At 43.1% G+C, this 24,702-nt stretch overlaps 1 protein-coding gene across 1 annotated transcript in view; it reads left to right on the top strand.

Moving 5' to 3' along the window:
• Positions 1-24,702, top strand: part of LOC144797889 (extracellular calcium-sensing receptor-like) — a 135,954-nt gene that overhangs the window by 74,843 nt on the left and 36,409 nt on the right. Inside the window, 1 exon segment of the mRNA XM_078668692.1 lies at positions 21,222-22,055. Within this exon segment, the coding sequence (XP_078524818.1) occupies positions 21,222-22,055 (834 nt within the window).

The following is a 24,702-nucleotide window of genomic DNA, read 5'->3' as shown; positions in this document are numbered from 1 at the left end:
CGATTTTAACTTACCTGTTGATCCTTTTTTAGACAGACACACCTCATCGTACTACATCCCAAACAAATCACAAAAAGCTTTTACACAAGGTCTTCAGAGGAGGAGCTTTACTGATGTATGGTGATTATGCAATCCAACCTTAAGGGAGCACACATTTGTCTCCTCAGTACATCACACACAATATTGAATTGATTTTGTTTTTGTTTCACATCACCTAACCCAATCCTTACATTCAGCAGATATTGGTTCCATTATGATCTCCTATCATGCCCTGGTATCTGTACATTTAGACAGCATGCCCAAATGTTATGTTATGTTAATTTAACTTATTGAGTGTGCGAATACCTGGAGGTGTCTTGGCGCTGAAGCGAAATGTGAGCCCAGGGGATAGTGATCTAATTCTGGAACACCAGGTTTTAAGAGTCTTCTGAAGGAAGATAGTGATCTTGCTAACCTAATATGCATTGGGAGTGTGTTCCATAATTTAGCTGTTCTGTAGCTAAGGCTTCACCTGCTCCAAATGGAAGTGCGAAACCTAGGAACCGTCATGACCCTAGCGTCAGTAGAGCACAACTGTCTACCAGGGTGTTACCAGTTAAAAATACTTTTTAAGGATGAAATCCCATTTTATTCAAGTCTTTATAAGCTAGATGTAGTGTCATAAACGTGACATGGCTTGTGACAGGAAGCCAAAGAAGTTTTCCGATTTCATTTGAAACTGACTCGTGTTTAGACAGATTCAGTAGGAGTCTTGCAGCTGCATTTTGTATCATCTGCAACTTTTTTAGGTGTTGTTTTTGCATATTCTGGTACAACTCATTACAGTAGTCCAGCTTTTATAGTATACGTGCTTTGTCATGGCAGTCCTCCTGGAATCGATGGGAATGTAAGGAAAGACCTTTTTCAGTTTTTTAATTAAATAAAAAGAACAAGAAACAGTAGTATTAGTTTGCTTTAAGTACGAAAGCATGTTATCAATGATAACCCCTAGATATTTAACTTTTGCAACCGATTTTGGAAATTCTCCCATCTTGGTAGGCCACCATGAGGCATCCCATTCAGGTTGGAGGTTACCAAAAATCACTATCTCGTTTTTCTCTGAATTAAGCTTCAGACATTGCTTGCTCATCCTGTTATTAATTTCAAGCATGCAGTTTTGGAACCGGAGTGCAGGGGGAGTGTGATATTTATAAGCAGCTACCACAGTCTGTGTGTCATCGGCATAGGAAGCTAAGCTAAAGCCGAATTGCTTGATCACAGGAGCTAGTCCTGATACATAGAAATTTAAAAGAGATGGGCTTAAAGACGAGCCCTGTGGAACCCCACAAGGCAGACCATAGGGGGCTGAATTGAAGTGATCAAGGGTAACGGTTTGTCTTCTTTTCATCAGAAAGGAAGATAGTGGGGAGAGTGCCATACCTTTAACACCTAGTTTTTTCAAGCGCAATAGCAACAGATTGTGGTCAACTCTATCAAACGATGCCAATATGTCTAGGAGAATTAGAGCCTCTATCCATTAATGTCCTAATATCCTCAGTAGCTTTGACTAATGCAGTCTCCATGCTATGTTCCGGGTGGAAACCAAATTGAGAGGGATCGAGCAAATCGTTATCTTGTATAAATTGAGCTAACTGTTGATTCATCATTTTTTCAACTATCTTAGCCGGCAGTGGCAGCCTGGCAATGGGAAGATAATTACTTGGATTGGATCCGCCCAGAGTTTATTTTTATATTAACGGAAGGATAGATGTACCCTTCCATAAGACATGAAAAACTCCAGAAATAAACGTGGCATTGAAAATTTCTGACAGAATAGTGCTTACTTTACTGGCTATACCTCTCAGTACTGCAGGGGGATAAGGATCCGAAGGGGACCCGGATTTAGTTTCCCGAATAAGTTTTTCCACTTGATCACTTTATACATGGAAGAAGCCCAAAAACACATCTTTACCAGAGACATATTTAGGGGTACCTCAATTAACTCATGCGAGGAGGTAACCTCAAATAAATCATAAATATTGTCGACTTTATTCCAAAAAGTATTGACAATATCGTCGCAAAACCATTGACTGCTTTCTATGGCTGTTTTACTGGACAGGGAAGTGAGTTTATTAACTACCCCAAACAATTCTTTAGTTGAGTTCTTGGCTCTTTCTATTTGTTTGGTGAAGTAAGCCCATTTTTCATTGATTAACATGGTTTTATACTTAGACAATGCAGATTTATACTTGCTTTTTTTCCAGATCATCATATTGCACTCTTCGACGTCTTTCTAGTCTGCAGCAATTTTGTTTTTCTAGCCGCGGTGCTTCCGTGAACCACAAAGTAGATGTCAGTTTGAATTCTTACAGATAGGAACAATTTCATTAAAGGGCTCATTAAGCCAGTTGGTATAAGCCAGTTGGTATATTCACTGGCAGACAAATCTAGATTTGCAATTAACATAGGCAAAGGCATTTCCAGCTCAGTCAGAAAATTCTCAGCATCAATCTTGTTCCAAGCTTTGTAGATTGTTTGATGTGCCCTAACAATTACTACTCCTGGTACTTTCAGGATAGTATGAGTAAACAGAGTTATTGAGTGATCTGTCCAGGTTAAAGGATGGATGTCCTTTAATGCCAAAGCCAGTTCTGATGTGAAAATACAGACTAACATATGTAGGTTTGTGCACCATTTGTGAAAGTTCCTAAAGTCTCTAAGAGAATAGCTGTGTCCTTATATGAATTTTCTCCTAAGTAGACGCTGTAGTCGCCCAGGATTGTAAACTCCTTTGTAATAAGTGTAGGTTCAAGAAGGGAATCTATGCTGTAAACAAAACTGCTTCTTGAACCTGGGGGGTGGTACAGTAGGATGCATCTCACGTCTTTTGAGGGTTTATTTCTAGACCGAAGTGAAGTGCTTCACAGTAAGGGATAAATAATGGCTAGCCCACCGCCCCTCTTAGAGGGTCTCTCCACCTTAAACAATAGAAATTCATGGGGTACCGCTGTCACGAAATATGGGTCAGATGCTACATCAGCCCAAGTTTCTGTTAGAAACAGCTCATCCATATTATAAAGATAGATAAGTTCTGCTGCCTGGACAGAAGAACAACAGATGCCATGGAGTCAACGAACATGCAGCTCGGAGTCCAAACAGGACCACAACTCTAACTGTGGGCCAAAAATCCATTTCGCTTGCGGAATTTGCAGATTTTTGGCAATTTCGCGATCCGCGAATCTCGCGAAATTGCCGAAAAATCCGCAAATCCGCTCGCAGGCGGATTTTTTTGGGGCCCACAGGAAGCACTTACAGTTAAGGGAGGTGCTCGAGTTGAAGCTAACTTTGTAACCATTTTAGAATGGTGCCGGCAAGCTGCCAGATTTGAAGTTGCTTACTTGCAAGTTGAAACTTCAACTCTGGCAGCTTGCCAGCGCCATTCTAAAATGGTTACAAAGTTAGCTTCAACTCGGGCAACTGCCTTAACTCTGTAAGTGCTTCCTGTGGGCCAAAAATTAAACCTCAACAGGAAGCACTTACAGATATAAATAAAGCAGGTGCCCGAGTTGAAGCTCAAATTCAGTAACGTTTTAATCAGCCCAAAACATTAGTTCGCATGGTCGAGGCTGGGCAAGTGTGCTTTAACCCTATATCTGCCGTCGAAAATTGTCTGTAATAATCGAGGGAGGTTTGTGAATCCCTGAGTTTCTCGAGCGCAATCCCTGTGTAGTTCCTGTGACCAGGAGGCTGCTTTCTCCTCACCTGGTGCCATGCTCGCTCTCTGACCCTTTATACACAAGAGGCATATTGACACGCATAGAAGCCCCGCCCGTTTGGCCCAGCACCACACACTAGTTGTATCAAACGTCTTCCTGCCCTTTCCCAAATATGATGGACAGCTCACTCAAGGGACTTCAGCGCCTTTTGGCGCTGTGGCAAAGTTACAGGCACACATGGTCAGTGGAGACAAATCTTCTGGCCCTTTACGCAGTTGCAGTGTCAGAAAAGCACTTTACATTTACCCAACGAGGTAGCACTTACTGGATTAGCCAGTAGAAAGTACTCCAGTTGAGCAGAGGTATTGCTCAAAACTGTGGCATCTTCGTGGAGAACTGTGCAGGGTAGGATACATTCTGGCACGAGGCTCCTGTCAAACAAATTAAACCTCAACAGGAAGCACTTACAGATATAGCAGGTGGCCGAGTCGAAGCTCAAATTCAGAAACGTTTCAATCAGCCCAAAACATTAGTGAGCTCGGTCGAGGCTGGGCAAGTGTGCTTTAACCCCATATCTGCCGTCGAAAATTAGCTGTAATACTCGAGGGAGGTCTTTGAATCCCTGAGTTTCTCAAGCGCAATCCCCCTGTAGTTCCTGTGACCAGGAGGCTGCTTTCTCCTCACCTGCTGCCCTGCTCGCTCTCTGACCCTTTATGCACAAGAGGCATGTTGACATGCATAGAAGCCCTGCACGTTTGGCCCGCACCACACACTAGCGGTATCAAACGTCTTCCCGCTCTTTCCCAACTATGATGGACAGCTCACTCAAGGGACCTCAGTGCCTTTTGGCGCGGTGGCAAAGTTACAGGCACACATGGTCAGTGGAGACAAATCTTCTGGCCCGTTATGCAGCTGCAGTGTAGGAAAAGCACTATACATTTACCCAATGAGGTAGCACTTACTGATTAGCCAGAAGAAAGTACTCCAGTTGAGTAGAGTGCAAATCACAAAAAAATCAGCGAGTTTGCAGTAAAATCTGTGAATTCGCGGATTTTTTTGCGATTTCGTGCGAATTCGCGGACCGCAGATCCGCAAAATTCGTCCATACTTACACAACACCCACCGCCACCCCTCCCATCTTCCCCGGACCAACACTGAGGCAGCGAAGACAAAGGCAGCGACCCTCAGAAAACTCACCAACCTCACAGACCCAACACCATAGGATGCCATTGCCCACTACAGCCTCAAGAGGACAACCATGCTCAGCATCCTGAACATCATTGCCCACAGGCTGACGGTACCAACACAGCGGACAACCAACATCCCACCTCAGACAAAGCTGCTGCCCCTGTTGCACCTGTTGGCCCCCTGGTACCCTCCAACCAACAACCGCCTTAGTCGGAGGAGTTACACAGCCAACCCAGTCCAAATCCCTCACAACGGTCATGGATGACACCATCAGCTTGGTACCCCACTATCTATACCTCCCCCACACTGCGCAGGAACAGCCGGAGACCAAGCAAGGCATTGATGCCACGGATTAACACAAAATGATCTAGGAAAAGATACCGCACTTATCTAACTATTGGGAATTATATTTACATTTGGTGCGTCGACCAACAGGGAACCAGACCCTTTTGATTCTCTTTGTTGTGAAAGAACCTTCCACTACAGACAATTATAAAAATATATGTGGTCCGCGCTTACAAAAAGAAAACAGTCCGTTCATTCAATGATGATTCACACTGATGTGGGGAAACATCCTTTACCACGCAACTTTTACCACGCAGTGCCTTTACAACGCAGGTTTTACAACGATAACCATTACAACGCATTGCACTGGGGGGCGCTCTAGGATAGGGAATAGTTTCAATTTACTATCCAACACCTTCCCTACTATCCACGGGGACTGGAGTTGGAATAGTAAATTAAACTATTCACTATCCAGCACCCCCCAAAGCAATGCGTTGTAATGGCTTGCGTTGTATAACTTGCGTTGGAACAGCATGCGTGGTAAAAGCATGCGTTGTAACAACGTACATCCCTGGGGTGTATTCATTCAATCTTTATTTTTCTTATTACACTTCGCAGTAGCCAACACGTTTCGTCCTTTTGAAGGACTTCTTCAGGGCTACAGAAACAAATAATATACAAAATATTTTTTTTAAAAACACGTAATTATAAAAAATACAATCTCATATTTGCATATTTACATTATTGCAACACAGAATCAATTCATCAAAAAGCGAGACCATGATCTTATAATAAATCCAATGACACATATATACATCCATTGTGGGATAGCATTTTTTTTAACCTTTGGCACTGCTAGTTATCATACTCTAGACAGTATCGGAAAATCTATATAAAAGAACCGTCTTTTACTGATCATCACATCCTGTGCATTACTTATTCACTGGTTAGTTTCAGGAGAAAGAAAGTTTGACAGTTTCTGTTCATGGTATTCCATTCACAAAAATCATTTTCATTATTACATATACTTTTCGTTGAGCGTAACATAGTCAATACATAATCTTTGATACACTTAATCTCCTCATGGGAGGCAAACAGAATAGATGGGTAACCCAAAAAGCACTTTTGTCAAATCAAATTCTATAATTAGCACTATAGCGTCATCCACTTTTACATTGTCTTGTTTCAGTATTAGGCAATTGCAGAGGGAAAGTTATTAAATAATTACCTCCTCACTCCGTACATATGTTCCACTGAGTGTCTTTCCTCTTTACGACCACTTGAAATCAAATCCCTCTTCTGAAAATAATAAAACTCCATCACGATATGTTCAATTCCACAAATATCATTGTCCCCAAACTTTCAACAATTGTATTTCACTCTTCATCATACCTGTAATACAGTGTGTGTGGATCTATCTCTGTTTTTTATAGACGGAGTTCTCTTATACTCTCTATTTAACTCTCCCCAAATTGATATCTCACAATCCTCCAGGTACAGAGAAGGACCTGTCAATAAATATAACAGACATCATATCCTTGAAATACCATAAGTAAAGTGCAAGGCGTTGATGCCACAGCTGGCTTCCACACGTGTTATGGGGCTATTGACTGCACACATGTCCTACTTGTGCCCCCTGGCAACACTGCTCACAATAACTGCAACAGAAAGCGCACATATTCCATCAATGTGCAGGCAATAGCGGACCACTGGGGACTGTCCACCAATGTCGTCGCCAACTACCCAGGCATTGTGCATGATTCCTACATCTACCGACAGGCCATCACCAACCCGCGCTTCCAGGATGGCACCTACGGAAATGCACTGCTCGTTGGCAAGAACCAAATGAACAGACCACACACCCTAAGTCCACAATCATGGACCTCACAACTCTGGGAATGCACACTTTCCAAATGCACATACAACATGCCAAACAACCTGCCCACCCACCAGACACGACAGCACAACCTACTGTGGGAACCTGGGGCAGCCATGTATATGAACCATCAACGGCATGGCACAGCAGCCACACAATAGCAGATTGTAGCAAGAGGTGGGAACGAGGCATGTGCGAAGGAGGCAAGTGCCCCATGAATGAGACTGCCAACAATGCCAAGTGTGGTGTGGATGTGCTGGACAGACTGTAGTATGCAGACCTCACACATATCCATGTCGACATATACTGCTGGTGTTTGGAGTGTACTGGACAGTGGACCCAACCATGTCACCCCAGCCAGTGGGGATGTTTGTGGAAATGTAGCTTGTTATGTTCCCCCTGGAATGGGCTGGCACAGCGTATGACAGGCCAGCGTAGGGGTGTGAATAAAAGGCACGTAACTCTGGGAGTGGTTCTCTTCCAGAATGCTCAACGTCTCTGCCAGGGCGGCGTCTCTCACCTCACCAAGAGGCCGACGCCGTGAGCAGTGATGGCTGCTATCCTGTGCTTCTGCTGCGCCCTGGACCGCTGGTCCCGGAACATGTCTTGGCTGCCCGTGCACATTCAGGCCTCACTGCTCACATGCCGACACCGGCGTATGTTAAAGAGCTCCCACCATCTGCTGGTGAAAGCTCCAAGCCCAAGGGCCGCGACCCAGGCAGCCTCCTCCGACCATAACGGTGTCCGTAATACAGGCCCACAGTACTCCACTCTCATTGACGGACTCCACCGGCAGACACAGTGGACTAGTAGGTTACACATTTGGAACTGAGTATCGATTTTTTAATGGCAGAGTACATATCATTGCAAGCAAGGAGAGGTGTAAGAGGATGACGCGTTGCAGTCAAGAGGAAAAAAAGATCATCTTTGCGGAGGTGATCGAATACTACCAATAACTGCCCTGGTGTCACTAACTCTATGCATCGCGAGCCAACGGCATGTGGCTGTGGGCCACTGCTGACCGCTACCTCCGGCCTACACTGCAGTTGAGTAGGTTGCACATTTGGGACTAAGTCTTAATTTTGCAATTGCAGAGGAAATAACATTGTACCAGCATCATCGCAGAGTGCATCCCCTCTCAGCCCCGGCGCCACTAAGTCTGTGCCCCGGCATTCATGGACACTCTCTGGTTGAACTTTGGTGGCATATGAGTTTCTGGACTAGAGGTTAGTTTTCATCCTCATGTAGCTGATACCGAATTGGTGGTGGAAACGAGGCAGTAGCATTCCACTCCTCCATTTGCTGCTTCTGGACAGCTACTGCCCTCTGCATTATGCCCTTGAGGACACCTTCCACTGTCCCCCATTACCCTCCGCCACATTCCCCTTAGACATCGTCGATGACCCGCTCAGTCTGCGTTGCCTTACCTCAGTGGACGGCAAGCCACTGTCCTGTGGTGGGTGTGCCTGTGCTGGCTGCTGTGCATCCGGGGCCACTAACTCTGTGCAGCTCAAGTCAGGGATCCTGTCTGATTGAATATTGGATGGCCTCTGAGACGATGGCCTTGGGGTCGTCAATGCCATGTGCCTGTGGCCCTATGCTGTCTGCTGCCTCTGGCCTCTACTGCAATCCACCAGGGCTCACACATCAAATCGAGTCCTGACCGGCCCAGACATCGCATCACCACAGGAGACACACGCCACCATCACCGGGACCACCTCCAGCCGCCATCTGCCAGAGTCAAAACAGTGGTACTGGCAGGCCGGGCGCAGGTGCCCATAGCCAATTCCACATACTATCTGCGTGTGTCCATGTGGTCATGTTGTATGCATGAGGGCCCGGGCCCTACGACATTACATTGTGCTGTGTACTGCAGACGCAGACATGTCACCGCAGCCAGCAGGTTAGAGCTTGGACATGTGGCTTTGTTGTCACCCACTCAATTTATAAGAGGAGTGGATTGGGCCGTCATATGCAGAGCCAACATGGGTGTGTAAATGATTATTGCATGCCTCTGGGCATGTTTCTGGACTGGAAATGTGCATATGCATGTGTCTCTGTAGCAGTGTGGGTCTCCTTTGTGGGGTGTGAGTGTTCCCTGAAAGGTATTAGACACCCACATATGTGATCTAGTTCATCTTTCAAACCCCATCCGCACCTGTTTGGCCACCTCCTTTTAGCATTCTGACATCTGGCACTGGAATGGCATTGGAATGGCATTGGAATGGCATGTGTGGTTCGGTGACATATTGTGAGCCAGCCGGACTTGCGGGTGCTTCCTGCTGTGTGGTCTGTGCAGGGACTGGGTTCTCCTCTATGTAGCTTGGCTACCCTGGTGGTGGGTTGCCTGGGATACCCATGAGCTTTTGTAGGGCGTTGGCGTCCTAGGTGTGGTGGTTCGCTCTGGCATCAATTTTTTTAGTTGACACCCCGTGCTACTTTGGAGTCAAGAGAAACCAGCAAGGTCCCAGATAAATCATTGGAAAACCAATCATCCATCTTGCCATGCCACTAGGGCCGCCCATGCTTTAACCAAACTTGTGGAATCACATGCCATATCAGATTTACTGATAAAAATAATATATCGTAAGCAATTCAGGAAGGTGGAGGGGGTTGGGTCCTTCCATGCTCTACAAATTTCGCGCCTTGCAAGGAGCATGACATAGAAGACAAATTTAGTAAGGGGGTCATTTACATTATAGCCCATGCATAACCCCGATGGTATAGTATTTGTGGTTAGCACCAAGGGCACTAAAAGGACCCCTTCTAAAAAGTCACTAATCTTTCTCCAGTAGTCTTATATTTCAGGGCAGTCAGCGAACATGTGGACATCATCCGCATCGGGGTAGCTACATCTCAGACAATGGTGTTCTAGGTTTGTGAATTTTGCTAGTTTCTTTGGAGTTATGTAAGCCCTGTACATAGTATACAGGTGGTTTCATTTTAGCGTCGCAGGTTTGACTACTGCTTGTAGAATGGTAAAGGAATCAAACCACAGGTCCCTGATATTTCCACTATCAGAGATTAAAATATTATTCCAAAGTTTTTGTAGTTCAAATTCCGTCAGGTCCTCACCCTCAAGAAAAGCTAAATACCAATATGCGATTTGGCTCTTCCACCTTCCGCTCCTGGTCACTGCATCAAATTTAATGTTCGGATTTTTATTGTCCTGAGATCTGGTTGACCACCATCCACATAACTGATAATATTTAAACCTGGTGAGTGTTTCCCCAGTCAGGTTAGAGAGCGCTTCCAACTTAAAAGCTGTGCATCTTCCTGTAGGTCCCCCCAGCACTCCAACCCTGCTGACTTCAATGGTCGGGACAGTTGGTCGTCAAGACAAGCTGGAGTCCCTGGAGAATCCAATATCGGGGCCTGCACTGCGTAATATGGGATATTAAGCTTTTTCCTAACAAATACCCAATTTCTTAGGGCTGTCCCCAGAAGCTTGAGCCTAACTTTGTAAAAAATGTTTGGGTCCCCAAACTTAAAGAGAAAAAAATCTTGTCCCTGTGGGATGTCCTGCAACAATGCTGAAAATAATACCCCCAAAGATGATTGATCAATTTTACCAGCCAATAACCTAAAATGTTTAAAGTGGAAAGCATGTCAATAAACGAATAGGTCTGGAAAAGCCAGCCCTCCTGTTCTTAAACTTCTCCTGAGCTTTTTCCAGGCAATTCGTGGAGCTTTTGAGTTCCAGATGAAGGATCCCAGTTTCCCTTGTAACTTTTTAATTGTCGGTAGGGGAAAAGATAGGGGTATAGAATTAAATAAAAACGTGATCTTTGGAAGGATGATCATCTTAATTAGGTGCACTCTCCCGAAAATATTTAAAGGGAGAGATGACCACCGATGAAGTTGGGCACTGATATCTTTGATGACTCTATCCAGGTTAATTTTTAAGATATCTTCAATCTTTTTAGCTAAATGAACTCCCAGATACCTCATTCTTGTTTTAGTACCTGCCGTCCCTATCTCCTGATTCCATTCCATAATTTCTGTCTTGTCTTTGTTGATTGTGTACCCGGAAATCTCTCCAAAGCTTTCTGCTGAATGTATTAAACTAGGAAGAGCTTCTTCGGGGTTTGAGGTGTACATCAACAGATCATCCGCGTATAACGCAAATTTTAATTCTAAATCAGCAATCTTGAATGGTTTAATTAAAGGATCTGATCTAAGCAGGCATACAAAAGGTTTGATATATAAATTAAACAAAAGAGGCGATAGGGGGCAGCCCTGCCTAGTTCCACGGGCGATAGGTATCTGATCTGTAAGAAATCCATTTATTAAGATTTTAATACACGGTGCACAATATAGGGATTTAATAGCTGTTATAAAGTTGTTCGGGAGACCAAAGTTGGCCAGGGCCGTCCATAGATATACCCAATCCACCTGGTCGAATGCATTGGCGGCATCGACCGCTACAAGAGTCAAGGGCAACTTTTCTTCTATAGCAACGTCTATTGCAGCAATGACTTGAAAAGTTAGTTCATTGAGTTGCCTGTCCGGGATAAAGCCCCTATGATCGCAATGAACAATAGATTTAACTACCTTAGCTAGTCTCGCCGCTAGTATTCCCGCAAAGATTTTATAATCCACATTTAATTAAAAAAATCGGTCTATAGGACTCGATCTTTACTGGGTCTTTATTCGGCTTCAATATTAAAGTGACTGTGGCTTCAGCCCATGAATTTGGTGCCTGCTCCCCTCGTAATAAAATTCCATTAAACAATAACGTTAGATTCGAAACTATTTGATCTAAGACTATCCTATATAGTTCCACAGGGAGCCCATCGGGGACTGCTGCTTTCCCTTTAACCATCTTTGAGATTTGAGCCTTTACCTCTAATTCCCTTATCTCAGAGCTGAGGAAAGATATACCCACCTCTGACAGATCAGGGAGCTGAATCTTACCTAACCAGTTTTCTACCTGCTATCTGCTCTGGGATGACTTAGATCTATATAAATTTTGCATATAGGTCTTGGCCTCTTCTCTTATGAGCTCATCATCATATGTAATTTCCCCTGTACTAGCCCGGGATAGACTATCAATCTGATTCCTGGATTTGTCTGCTCGAGCCTTCCACGCCAGTAGACGGCCGCATCTCTCCCCATATGAGAAGTGCTGGAGCTTACTAGCCTCCCATCTGTCTTTCAAAACTTTATCGAGATCTGCTTGATACTCTGCTCGTAGAGTGTTAAGTATCAGAAGGCGTTCTTCCCTCTTCTCCTTCGTCAGTTTATTCCTCCTAATCGTCAGGGTGCTCAACAAGCCGCTGATAAAGGCCTTAAATGTTTCCCATACTATCTGTTTGCTTGTAGACCCATTGTTGAGCCTAAAAAACTCCTCCGACTGTGTTACTAGATCCAGTCTGACCCCCTCTTGTAATAACAAAGTCCTGTCCAAAGTCCACCTCCTCTGCTGTACCTTTTGTTTAAGCTGGATTACCGTCTCAATGACTGAATGATCGGACAGAATAGCCGGGATATAGGATATGGAGTCTACTGCCGAGAAGAGTGCTTTGTCCAATAAGAAGAAATCTATTCTAGAATGATGACCGTGTCTTCTGCTATAAAAAGACTAGTCCCTTTTCCCTATGTTTTTGACTCTCCAAAGATCTATAAGATTAAAATCCCTCATAATGTTCTTGAGCTCCGATCTGGATTTTTGGGGTGGAATAAATCTTACCCTGGAAGTGCGGTCTAATTTTTCGTCGAAGATCAGATTAAATTTGCCACCTAATATTACTGGTCCGACAGTCTCCACAAGGCTAGTTTTAAGTTTCGTAAGGGACCCTGGAGCATCTTGATTAGGCCCAATATATACTGCACATACGAAGGGAGTCTGCCCAGTCATTAGGGAAGCCACCAACCACCTGCCAGAATAATCTGTCTCAGATTTCACTAGCCTAATCCCGGCATTGGCTCTAATTAGTATAGCTACACCTCTTGTGCTGCCACTTTGCACTGAACAGAGAATATTCTGTATCCACCTACATTTTTTAAATGTGGACTTGCATTCTTCCTTCTCTAGGTGTGTCTCCTCAAGCAGGCAAACCTGTGCTCCTGAATTATATAAATAGTCGTTTACCCTATGTACCTTCCTCCTATCCCTCAAACCATTCACGTTCCAGCTGATAATTTTTATTTTATATGTCATATTGACCATATAGACCATCCTTCAACCAAAAAGCTCCCTATCCAGCTCCCAACTAAAATATAATGTATCTCTTTATGTACATGAGGATTATTTTTTCCCTCTTTTGCCCCTGCCACCCAACTAACTTCCCACCTCCCATGAGGAACCCCCCTATACCTGTTTTGGCGTTCTTGTCGCCAGTTGAGAGCTCTCTGACTCTCTGGCATCACTGATGAGTTGTCTGGTCTGCTCTGTTGAGGTGTATTTTGTCCCTCTGCAATGTGAAAGGGAGATGCATGTTGACATTGTGTTGACATGTATGTTGGCGCATTGTTCTCGTTTACAAGCAGGCTGTATGGCTGTATGGCAATTTACATTGTGACTGATTGGTAGGTGCTGGATTTTGATGGAGGACAGTGGACATTTGGAATACATGACGGATGTGAGGTTGTACGCGTACATTTCCATCTCACAGTTTCCAGCAATGTTAGATGTGATTGACCTGTTTCTGCGCATGAGCGGACCCAGTTGTATCCTCTGTTCTGCAGTGTCAGGGTTGCACATTGTACCACATTGTCATCAATGTAGATGTGCTTTTCTTGCTATGTGTGTGTGCTGCAGTGTGCCACCGGTATGAGGGACATTAACCAGGGTTTTTCTGGATGTCCAGTGTGCTACACGTTGTTGTGCATGTGTGCCAATGTGACCGTCTCCCCCGTCTCCCCAGTCCCTGGTCATTACTCGCCCTGTTGTTGTTGTGTCAGGTCCTCTGGAGCTGTGTCTGGACTCCTAGCTCGTTGCACCGACTCCACACTGATGACTGTGGCTCCGGTTTCTTCTAGCTCCTCCTGTGGCACAGGACTCCCACCTCCTGTCGCCGTTGCTGCCTTCCTATTGGCAGCGGGTTTGTCCTTGGTGTGATTTTCACATCATGCCAGCTCCTCTAGGCCTCCTCCATTGACCTCCTCGACACTCCAACTGCATTCATGGAAGTCCAATTGTGGGTCAGTTGATGGTAGTGTTCTCTCACCTCCGTGATACTGGTCTGGTTTACCTGCAACCTGCACCCCGTCTTCCTCTCCCTCTTCTCCTTGGCCTTCCCCGACCCCAATGTTCCTTGCTGGTGGTCTGTGGGGCTTGTGGGGCTTGTGGGGTTTGTGTTAGCTTCTGCGCGTGGTCCGAGTGCATCCATGTTGCTACACACTTGTGATTGTTTTTTGTGTGTTCTTTTTGTTGTTTTTATAATGCATTTTCCCGTCATACGCGTGGAATTTGCAGGCCTGCCGCTGGTGTTTGCTGCTTTTTGTATCCAGATTGGCCACATGGCGTTTTTTTGCGTTCGTGTTTCTCATTTTTGCGGCATCGCATTGAACTTATCACGGACATTTGATGTGTTGTCGGGGGCCTATTGAATGGTGCCTCCGTGTTGTGAATACCTAGTTAACACAGCGTAATTTTACCATGATAGACTGAGCATAAAGTGTTGTCAAATGAGTGAGAACATTCTGTCTTTTAATTGTAGAATTCAGACCCCTGACATTCCAGGACACGATTGTCAACACCTTTGCAGACAAACAGAACGAAGAAAACAATCAGACCTTAATTGAGAGAACATATAGCAAAGCCACAAAAATTGTAGAGGAACAATATTCTGCAAATAAGACCGGGTAAAAAGTTTAAAATAAGAGTGACAGTAAAGACAGAAAGGAGGAGAAAAAAGAAAAGAATAAAAAAGAATGCCATAGCACGAAAAATAATACATTGAACAGTAATATAGCATAGACAGGACAAATAGACAAGCAAAAAGAATGACATACCTAGTAAAAAGCCAATGAGGGTAGGGGAGGGACCACACAAGGAAGACATTACGTCCGACCCAGAGGGAGTTGCTTGGCGTGAGGGGGGGCACAACAAGTAATGGGGAACAAAGACAACCATAACATACACAAAGCATCATTAGGGTAAAAGAGAAGAATATAAAATGTTACATCGAGAACCATATCCTAAATTGTTATACTAGAACAATAAAATGCATCAACAAGAATAGCATAGTATAATCTTAAAAACAACAGAAGTAATAGGTAACTCAGCAGCAAAAGGCAGCCCCTATGTAGAGGTTGAGGGAACAACATCCATGACATCTGCTCTCCGAGACATATGAAAATCCCTCAAACAAGATGGATCTTTATATGTTGTTGTTTTATTATTCTGAGTGACTTTGAAAAAGTAGGAATGGAAAAGACCACATTTGGCTTTTATGGGGCGAAGGGCAGGTCTCATACTCAGAAAGTCTCTTCTCCTCTCCGCTGTAGCCTTGGCATCGTCCTGGGAAATATAAAGCATTTCCTAACCAGGAGATTCTTTTAAGGCGACGTGCAGCAGATACAACTTGTTTAAACTTGTCTACTCTAAAAAGTAAAGAACAACACCTCTAGATCTTTTAGGAGGCGAAGCAGTTGAAGGAGGGCATCCCAATCTGTGAGCTCTCTGGATAGTAAGTTGTGGACTTTTCGGTAACTGCAAGATCTGAGGCAAAAAAGATGTGAAAAAAGAGATAGAGACCACCTCTTCAGTGCCTTCAGGAAGGCCATAGATTTGCAGGTTTTTCCTTCTATTACGATTTTCAAGGTCTTTGACCTGTCTCTGAAAAGAAGAAACCTGTAGCTGTAAGGAGTTCACTTAAAGAGATGTGTCATTAAAGTGCATTTTTTGTTGCTCCGACAAAGACAAATGTTCCTCCACGAGTGAAAATCTATCACTGAGAGTTTGCAATTTAGCGTTAGTGTACTGCATAAAAGGGCGCAGAGCCCAGGGACAGATTTTGTAGACGAGGGTGGGTCTTTTTTAAGCCTCTAAACTTGCTGACCTGGGCTTGAGATGAGACTGCAAATGAGATATGAGAGGAGCCCAGATTTGGCCCCGTATTTGAGGTAAGATTTTCGATTGCTGCATAAACAGCTGAGGCCAACAAACACCTACATAATTTACTTACTGGAGACTGAAATGTAGAACGAAGAGCTTTTGACCTCCCCATGTATTAGAGTCACACAAAATGAGCGTAGCAGCGCAGCCAGTGTAAGGTAATTATTGCTCCACCACATACACTCCTAAAACTGATGCAGCAGCTAGAAATTTCAAAGTAAGCATGACTGTAACAAGGGGACGCAGAGCATAAAATTAAATTCTCCACAAAAGTTCCTAAAAAATGCTGCTAGAAACCTCTTCAATAATGGCGCAGTGCTCAAGTAGTGTCAACAGCTGAAGAGAATCCTTTAAAAATCAGTAGAGAGATATTAAAATGAAGAAACACCTACAGGAGAGAAAAAATAAAATAAAATACCTTTAAGTCTAGTGGCAATTCAGGTGCAGAAAATGCTTTTAAAGATATGAAGTGCCTTTAAAGGAGGAGCCTGTTAGACATTTCCCACGAGGAGTAAGCTGACTCCTCTCAGAGCGCAATTCTCCTGTTCCCCATTTTCTTAGTCAACAGATCTGGCCATTAGACCGCATACTCTCTCCAGTACTCATTACGAGTTAGAGACAGGAAATATTGTTTGGACACTGTGTCAATGCTTGACTAAAAGAAGAAAAGATGTAACGTGATGAGCAAATCATATATATTGGCTTCCCAAAAGATATTATGAGTCAGGTGTGTCTCAGTGGTATGTGCACGGAGCACAATCAATATATGACTGCCCTGGAATACTTACTGCATAAACGCTAGACTTAGAATATGCAGCAACATAGGCGGTGCGAGCTAAACACAACGATTCTTTGTGTTGCCAGCGCAGATGCGAAAACTCTGTAAAAAGAGTGATGATCTGCAACGTAATCAGCCTGTAGAAGTTTACTTCAAAAGCGTTGCGTTCAAATCAACACACCTGTCATTCCCCACAAAGCGTCAAACTAAGCATTGTTCCTTGGAGTAGCCAATATTTTTAAAAGACAAAAAGAAAGATTACAGGTGTAGACTGTAGTATCCTGCTGAACATATTCTAGTGTCTCAGGAAGCACCAGTTTTATCAGCCACTCCTTTGATGGCTGGCCACACACACAAACAGGCATTGTGAGTGAAGTGGGCCTGCTAATAAAAGAGTCTGAGTGCACGTGCTTGTGGCCAGTTCAGTAAGTATACCCACTGCGTCTGCGTCATGTTTTACTAATTATGTGGTCCTAGATCCCCACAACTTTACAGTGCCTCAACTGCCATGAAGGAGGGAATGATATGGCTCCATGAGCTCTGTTGAACCTGCCTGCCAGTTGATGTGGGCGTATCACCCCTAGAATAGGGGAACCTTCTCCTTGCAGTGCAAGAGGTGAGAAAAGAGACTGTCTGTCTCCTGCACATTGCCGTGCAGGCTGTCACCTCCTGAAATGACTATATGACACAGCAAACAGCATCATAAAGAAAGGCAGGCGGAGAAGTGAAAAAATGCTAGCAGCAAGATGACAACTGGAGATGTGCCCCTGCCCCTCAAGTTGCAGCATTTAGCACTGCCACCTGTCAGTGAGGCTCTTCTGCACACGTAGGTGAGGCATTATTTAAAGAGAAGGCCCGGGAACTTTCCTGCAGCCACCTGCTACTGGCACTGTTACCCCCTTTGACAAAGCATTCACTGACGCGACAGAGGAAGAGCGATCCCCCAACAAGGCACCAATACCTGTTGTAGCAACTACCTGCTACCCCTGCCTGCCGTTCTGGCCCTGGTGAGAGCAAGAGCCCAAAAGAGCCTGCTTTAGTGACCGGCCCAGGAAGTCACTGCTGCAAATAAGGAGTGCCCCTGTGACCTTGCCTTGGGCAGCCACTTCAAAAGTGCAGCTCCTCATTGCATTCTTGGCACCTCGCCGTGCAAAGAAAACATATGGCAGCCTGGAGAGTGGTGATCCGGTGCCCCTGCACCGGCATCCCCCACCCTGGTAAGGCGCTGCTTATTTCCCAGAGAAAGGAGATAGTGCGGTATACTAGCTCAAGGCTGTAACCTCCCTGAACCACATGCCCGAAGCCGTCTGCAGTGCCCTGCGAACAGGTGTGAAGATTGAGGCTGCACTGCAACGGAGCATAACCCTGCACCAACATTGGCCAGAACCAGCGTCCGCTGGTTCAAGAATACTTTTGAAGCTTCGACGGTCTGACACAAGTGTTGGTTGCAGATCCACCTAGTGGTGAATCACCACACCCACAAGTGACTGTTAACAAGGCGACCTGAGGCGGCCAACAAAAGGAAAAATGCCACCCTGCTTCCAGATGAGGAAATAACTTGAAGTGCCTTGAATAGCAGTGGCCCCGATGGGGACAATATCTTTTGCAAATTGAAGCCGGCAATACTCCTACACCTGAATCTGCAGCACCCGCAGAACTTGAAAGACTGCCGTGGCCAGAAAGTTTGCCTACTACATAGTTTTATCATTAAAACTGTAAGCCGGTGCAAAATTAGTAGTGATTTCAATGGAAAATATGCTGTCTGTAAATGACAGTGTACTACCTCATGACGCTTTTGTACAATATTTGTAACAGTGTGCTCCTAAATGCACCATCAGCTACATACCACACCATTAAAATTCATTTGCCATAATGTGGGCTTGGATTTTTCAGAATTCTCATTATTTCATTAATGTAACATTGATGCCAACACCCCTACTCTGAAAATTGTTCCAGCATCACTGATCCTATGGGAAACTGAATCCAGAGAATCAAGTCTAAAGGGAATGTCAATAACAACGTGTCAGTAGATGTGTAGCTGGATGAATTACGAAATATGATCATTTCTGTATACATACCTGGTATGTTTAGGTTTTCTAATGTTTCCACTGTATAGTACAGACTGAAAATTCTACATTATGCAGGTTACCACATGACATGGAGGTCTTTATGTTTCTAGTTCTATTGAATGTTACTTTGTGTACTATTTATATCCCATCATTGGATGCCTGATAGGTACATTAGTCGTTTTCTCACAAAGGGTCTGCAGTTTCCTGCTGCAGTGTGTTTTTCTGGTCCTTGCATTCTTTGGACAAACTCCTTCTACGAATGTATTTTTCTGTTTTTGCTTCTCCTTTCCGAAACCATCATCTTTAGAGGAAATTCATTTCACTTTAATCAACTGTGAGTATGACAGATTCTTCAGTGCCTGTTTTAAAAGCTTCCGTGATGTAACAAGATGTTTCTATCATTGGTCTTAGTGAATAAATGGGTGATCCTATTGCCATTATCTGTAGTGGTTCATATCCAAGAAATCCACCATTTAGGGTCAATCTTGGGAATGAGTTTTATTTGTGATGCCTGTTGTTCAATAACTATGCATTGAATCTTAGATTGCTTCTGAGCCTTTCTGGATTAGAAAGATGTCATTAATTTATCAGACATACATTACCAAATGATCACTCCATTACAGTAGTGTACGTATACAGTCATGTACATATTTATTCATGAAAACAATGGCATAGACCAGATCTGTCTGAGAGCTCATTGATGTACCAGTAGGTTGAAGAAAATACTAATCAGCTTCTTTGAAAGAAGTATGCTGCAGACTATAATGTAGAAGTTTAAAAAGGAAGAAAAAAAGAAGAGCTTCTCACTGTCAAGGCTAAAAAAACAGGAACTACATATTATCTGCATGCTTAATTTTAATGCTGCAGGATGCCTAATGAAGAGAGTCATTAACATGTATGACCTCATACTGTGCATACCAAGGTTTGCCTTCAAGAAGGGCAAAATATTAGCAACCATAGGATTTGGACACAAATATATACAATATAAACCCCTAATATAAGATCCCATTTGGGCCTGCCTGCATTGCTGGTTACTACAAATGCGGCACTGGCCAAGCTTGCTAATTCACATAAAATAACAACATCTCTGAACATGACAACACAAAGATAATCCAGCAACATTTTACCAATTTTAACTAGACCAGTGTGATATATCCCCTGCAATCCTTGTGACCTCATTGGTGTTATGCAAAAAATCAAATGACATATTTTACAGCTCATTAGTTTCTGAGCTATAACACCTAATGCTGTTGTGGTTCATCATTTTGTTGACATGAATACATAGACCCCCTAAAAGTAACATCCAATGGCAAGTTATTGAACAGGTTATTTCACTAGTAAAATGCTCTTTAATCACAGCTCTTTGTTGCCCAGGCAAACCCAATCCCTGGATGAAATTAATCGGCAAGTTATTGAACAGATTATCATTCCACCAAGAGACAGTAATGTGCTAATCCTGTGAAAGACTTTTTTTATGTAAAATAATTGAATACCGTTCATTAGCTGAACTAGGCTTCAATCAGGGTCCAGATCAGGTTTTATGTTCAGAAGATTTGCTCATTTCAGGCACCACACCGATTTAGTTATCCCTTACAATGATTTATTGATTTAAGTGTTTTCTACAAAATGTGATTCTGCAGGATTTTTTTAATTATATTTATATTACCTATGTGATTTGGATCTGATTGATTATTTCTGCTTATATTTACACTTTTCAGGAAGATTCTACATAGGATATTTTATTGGTTTGGTCCTCTGTACTAAGATGATGTGTTTTCTTTTCACATGTTAGTGTCCCTACATTGTCTCTTGTCCACAAGCTCACTCCACCCTGTCAGAGTTACCAGTACACAAGGATGGCTAACTCTGGTGGTAGACTTGACAGACATAATTCCAGTTAGCTTACACTGAGGGAGGGTCTTAATTTGTAAATACTTTACAAGGTAGCAGGGTGAAAACCCCTCACTAATGTGTTTTCAGGTGTGGACTCCTGTTTCTGTCAACCCTGAAACTCATTAGAAGATGTCAAATTATTTTTTCAGAGAACCTAATATATGTCTGCAGCACCTAGGGAGGCATGCTCATATACCCATGAATGTCTATGACTATAGTTCTATCAATAAACATGACTGACTCTAAAGAAAGTTCCCTCCCCTATTGTAGGGTGGCTATGACAATTTCCAGCCGAGATTATCCTGAAAAAATCACAATTAAAAAAGCTCTGGGGTAAAATAGTGTTCATGTGTTTTTTTTCTTTTCTTCAAAGATCAGTTACTCAGCATCAAGCCCACTTCTCAGCAACAAGAATGAGTTCCCTTCATTCTTCCGCACAATCCCAAGTGATGATTTTCAGTCCCGTGGGTTGGCTCAGCTGGTGATACATTTTGGATGGACTTGGGTGGGACTGCTGGCTGACGATGATGACTATGGCCAACAGGGAATTCGTTTACTGCATGAAGAACTCATCAAGGCTGGTGCTTGTATTGCTTTTTCTGAGAGCATCCTCACAACAAGGGCAGATAAGAACGCCTTTCATATCGTCCAAGTGATCAAACACTCAACAGCGAATGCCATAGTCATCTTCTCCAATGGCATTAATTTGGCAGTAGTGCTTGATGAGATGGTGAGACAGCATGTGATCGAGAAGGTTTTTGTTGCCACAGAGGGGTGGTCAACATTAGAATTCCTGTCTGTGGAAAAATATTTTGAAATTCTCACTGGAACCATTGGATTTGGAATTTACAGTGGAGAGATGCCAGGATTCGAGGAGTATCTCACCAGACTCGATCCTTCAAGTTCTCCCGATCATATATTGCTTAGAGAATTCTGGCAAGAAGAATTTAGTTGCAAGTTTCAACAGGAACCAGAGACCATGCAAAATGTGATGGATAACAACACTAAGCTGTGCACTAGTGCTGAGAAATTGGAACGTCATCAAGTAAACCCCAGTGGGGCCACCAGTTTTGCACTTCCATACAACATTTATAAGGCTGTCCTTGCCATTGGTTTGTCCTTACAAGAGCTGAGCTCCTGCTTGTCCAAAAGAGGGCCCTTTGCTCAAGGGGCTTGTGCACACACTATTGATTTTCAACCAAGGCAGGTGAGAACCAGGAAATTTGTTGTGGCATTGATTGATAAAAGAAAACCTAAAAATGTAAATAATATCCCTGTACTTGAGGTGATAATGTTGTTGGTAATACTGAATCTACAAAGGGTGAGTGTGACGTAATAATAAATCCACTGATATCAATGTTTTTTTCATTTACAAGTTCACTGATTTGGAAACATCCCAATACACACACTACTCTGACATCCATTTTCTGCATCCTTCTGCAAAATAGTGCAATGCAATTTTTTCACAAACAAGCTTTTCCATGAGTTTCTGTATTTAGCTATGACCCTCAGTAGACTATGCATAGCCACACTCTGGAAGGATCCCAACCCCCCAACGTTACAGCAATGGATCTCTCGGGTATTGGGCGTATATATCTAAGAAAATGCCCTATATGAAAAAAGGGGGAGGGAAATAAAAAGAAGCTGGACGGAGGATATGAGCCCCAATAATTGAATGGAAACGGAGGCTGGGTGAGATATAAGATGAAATAGGGGGAAAGTTTAATGCAATTAAGATTGTATGATATTTCTTGATGATGGTTTTCTATTGTTCTTGGGATGAATTTTTCCCTTCTTATGATTCACTTTTCCCAGACTATAGCTCTTTGTGTTTTTGAAAAAATGCTTTATTTGTTTTGAACCTGATGATAATGCTTTCTGAATTGTAAGGTACTTTTGTTTCTCTGGCAATGTCTTATGAATTTGTAACCCTGAGGTTGATTAAATAATTTCTTTTTTTAAATAACATACAAGCTTTTCCTGGCCAATTATCTAATAATGCCTTGTCCACGTGGACAGTAATTTTCAGTTCTTTAATCTCTGTTAACTGAGACAAAATAAAACTTTGTCTGCCTGTGCCTGTCTCCTTTTCCAGTAGCCGATCAATGACTGCATGTGCAGCGCTTCAAACTGTGATAAAAATACAAAAGCCTATATGAACAAAATGTTGCAGATTTTTCAAAAGAGAAATCAGGCTATTTAAATATTAAACCATTAATCAATAACACCCCTAAAAAAGTTATGCAATTCTAGGCAATTACATAACACAGGGTTCTAACCCTAAACCACTTTTAATTATGTATTGTTTACCAATATACTTGTTAGACCATTGCAAGCTAACCAGGTATAACATTCATTTTGCATAATTAACATCATCGTTTGCCTCTAGATGGCCTCTGACAGTTAAGGACCTCTCTGCATAGATGTTGCTGAACTACCACATATATTTGGTCTTCCCATACTACATCCATAGCCATCAATACTCTCAAGTTTCACAACCGTATAGGAGAGTACTTACACTTCCTATCTATTTTGCAGTGTATCCCCCTGTTGGTTAAAACAAAACTGGCTAGCTTATATATATGTATGTGTGTGTGTGTGTGTGTGTGTGTGTAAAATAACATTATGATTCAGATACAAATAAAACTGAAATTGTCTAGTTAACCCAAAGGGTGTAAACCCCATCTGAATTCCACTCAACCACTTGTACCCCTGAAAGAATTGATTATTGTTTGTGTGTATGTAAAGAAAAAAGTATGGCTTAACTGTGTGTGCACAAATGATTAATATTAGCACATTTTCAGATTTTTTAAAACCCATTTTTTACAATTAGAGTATGTGTGGGCTCCAGTGGAAGATTACTTTCCCACTTCCTGCTGTTGGCTGAGAGGGTGCCATTGTAATGCATTGTGGTGTCACAATTCGCTCCCTGAACTCTAGTGCCCACCACCAGGATTCATACCAGTGGGACTCTTTAGTGTTCTAATAAGCTTCCTGGCCTTCCATTTTATGCATATACTGATTTCTAGCCTCTTGCACACTATTCAGAAACTCCCATCTAGGTCCGATCCTTGCCAGGTTTTGTCTTTTGTGAAAGCTAGTCTGCTCACGCTAAAGACTCCATTGCTTAAAATTCCCTGCTCTCAACTTCACTTCTCACTTCTTCAGGCAAAGGATGGATGTGGAAACTCAGCACACTAGTGCCTGGCAGGAACGAGCTTGCTCTCATTTGATTCTTGTGATCACAGTGAGCTCATCTAAGCCATAGTTTCTTTCAGCCCAGAGTTGGTTACTGTAGCAGTGTTCTGGTTAGACCGACCCTTTGTTCCTAAGCTTTAGCTAATCCTAGTTCTTTGATTCCTGTTTCCTGAGCTGTAGCTAATGTGTTGTTCCTTAAACTAGCACTGCCTGCAATGCTACCTTGGTTCCTAGATTTCCGAGCCAGCACTATTTAGTGCATCTTTGATCCTTGAACTTTCACTTGTTCTGTATTTACCTTTTTCTCAGTCCCGCCTTTCTTCCCTTTTACCTTAGTTCCAATTTCTTGTTTGCTGCCTTCCTGTTCCTTCTGTGTTCTCTTCCAGTTACCTTCTGTAGTTTGTTACTTGCTTTCTGCCAAGTGTGCCCTTTGATTTCCCATCTTTCCTGTTACAGTCCTACTTACTTGCTCCAAGTCTATTGTGGCAGTGTCTTAAGTTTTTGCACCCTTGCTGCTACCTCCTTGCTGTTCTTGTTTGGTTTGCCAGGATCCATGGGCAAAGCTGACAACCTAGGTGGTGTTTCTTGTTGACTGTGAGTATTGTTTTGAGTTACTTTTATAACATTCACCATAGGCATAAGCTCCACATACCCTG

The sequence above is a fragment of the Lissotriton helveticus genome, chromosome 12, assembly GCF_964261635.1.
Source record: "Lissotriton helveticus chromosome 12, aLisHel1.1, whole genome shotgun sequence".
In the NCBI taxonomy this organism is placed as follows: domain Eukaryota; kingdom Metazoa; phylum Chordata; class Amphibia; order Caudata; family Salamandridae; genus Lissotriton; species Lissotriton helveticus.
The sequence above is the reverse complement of the archived record's forward strand: the minus strand, read 5'-3'. Positions and strand labels throughout refer to the sequence as shown.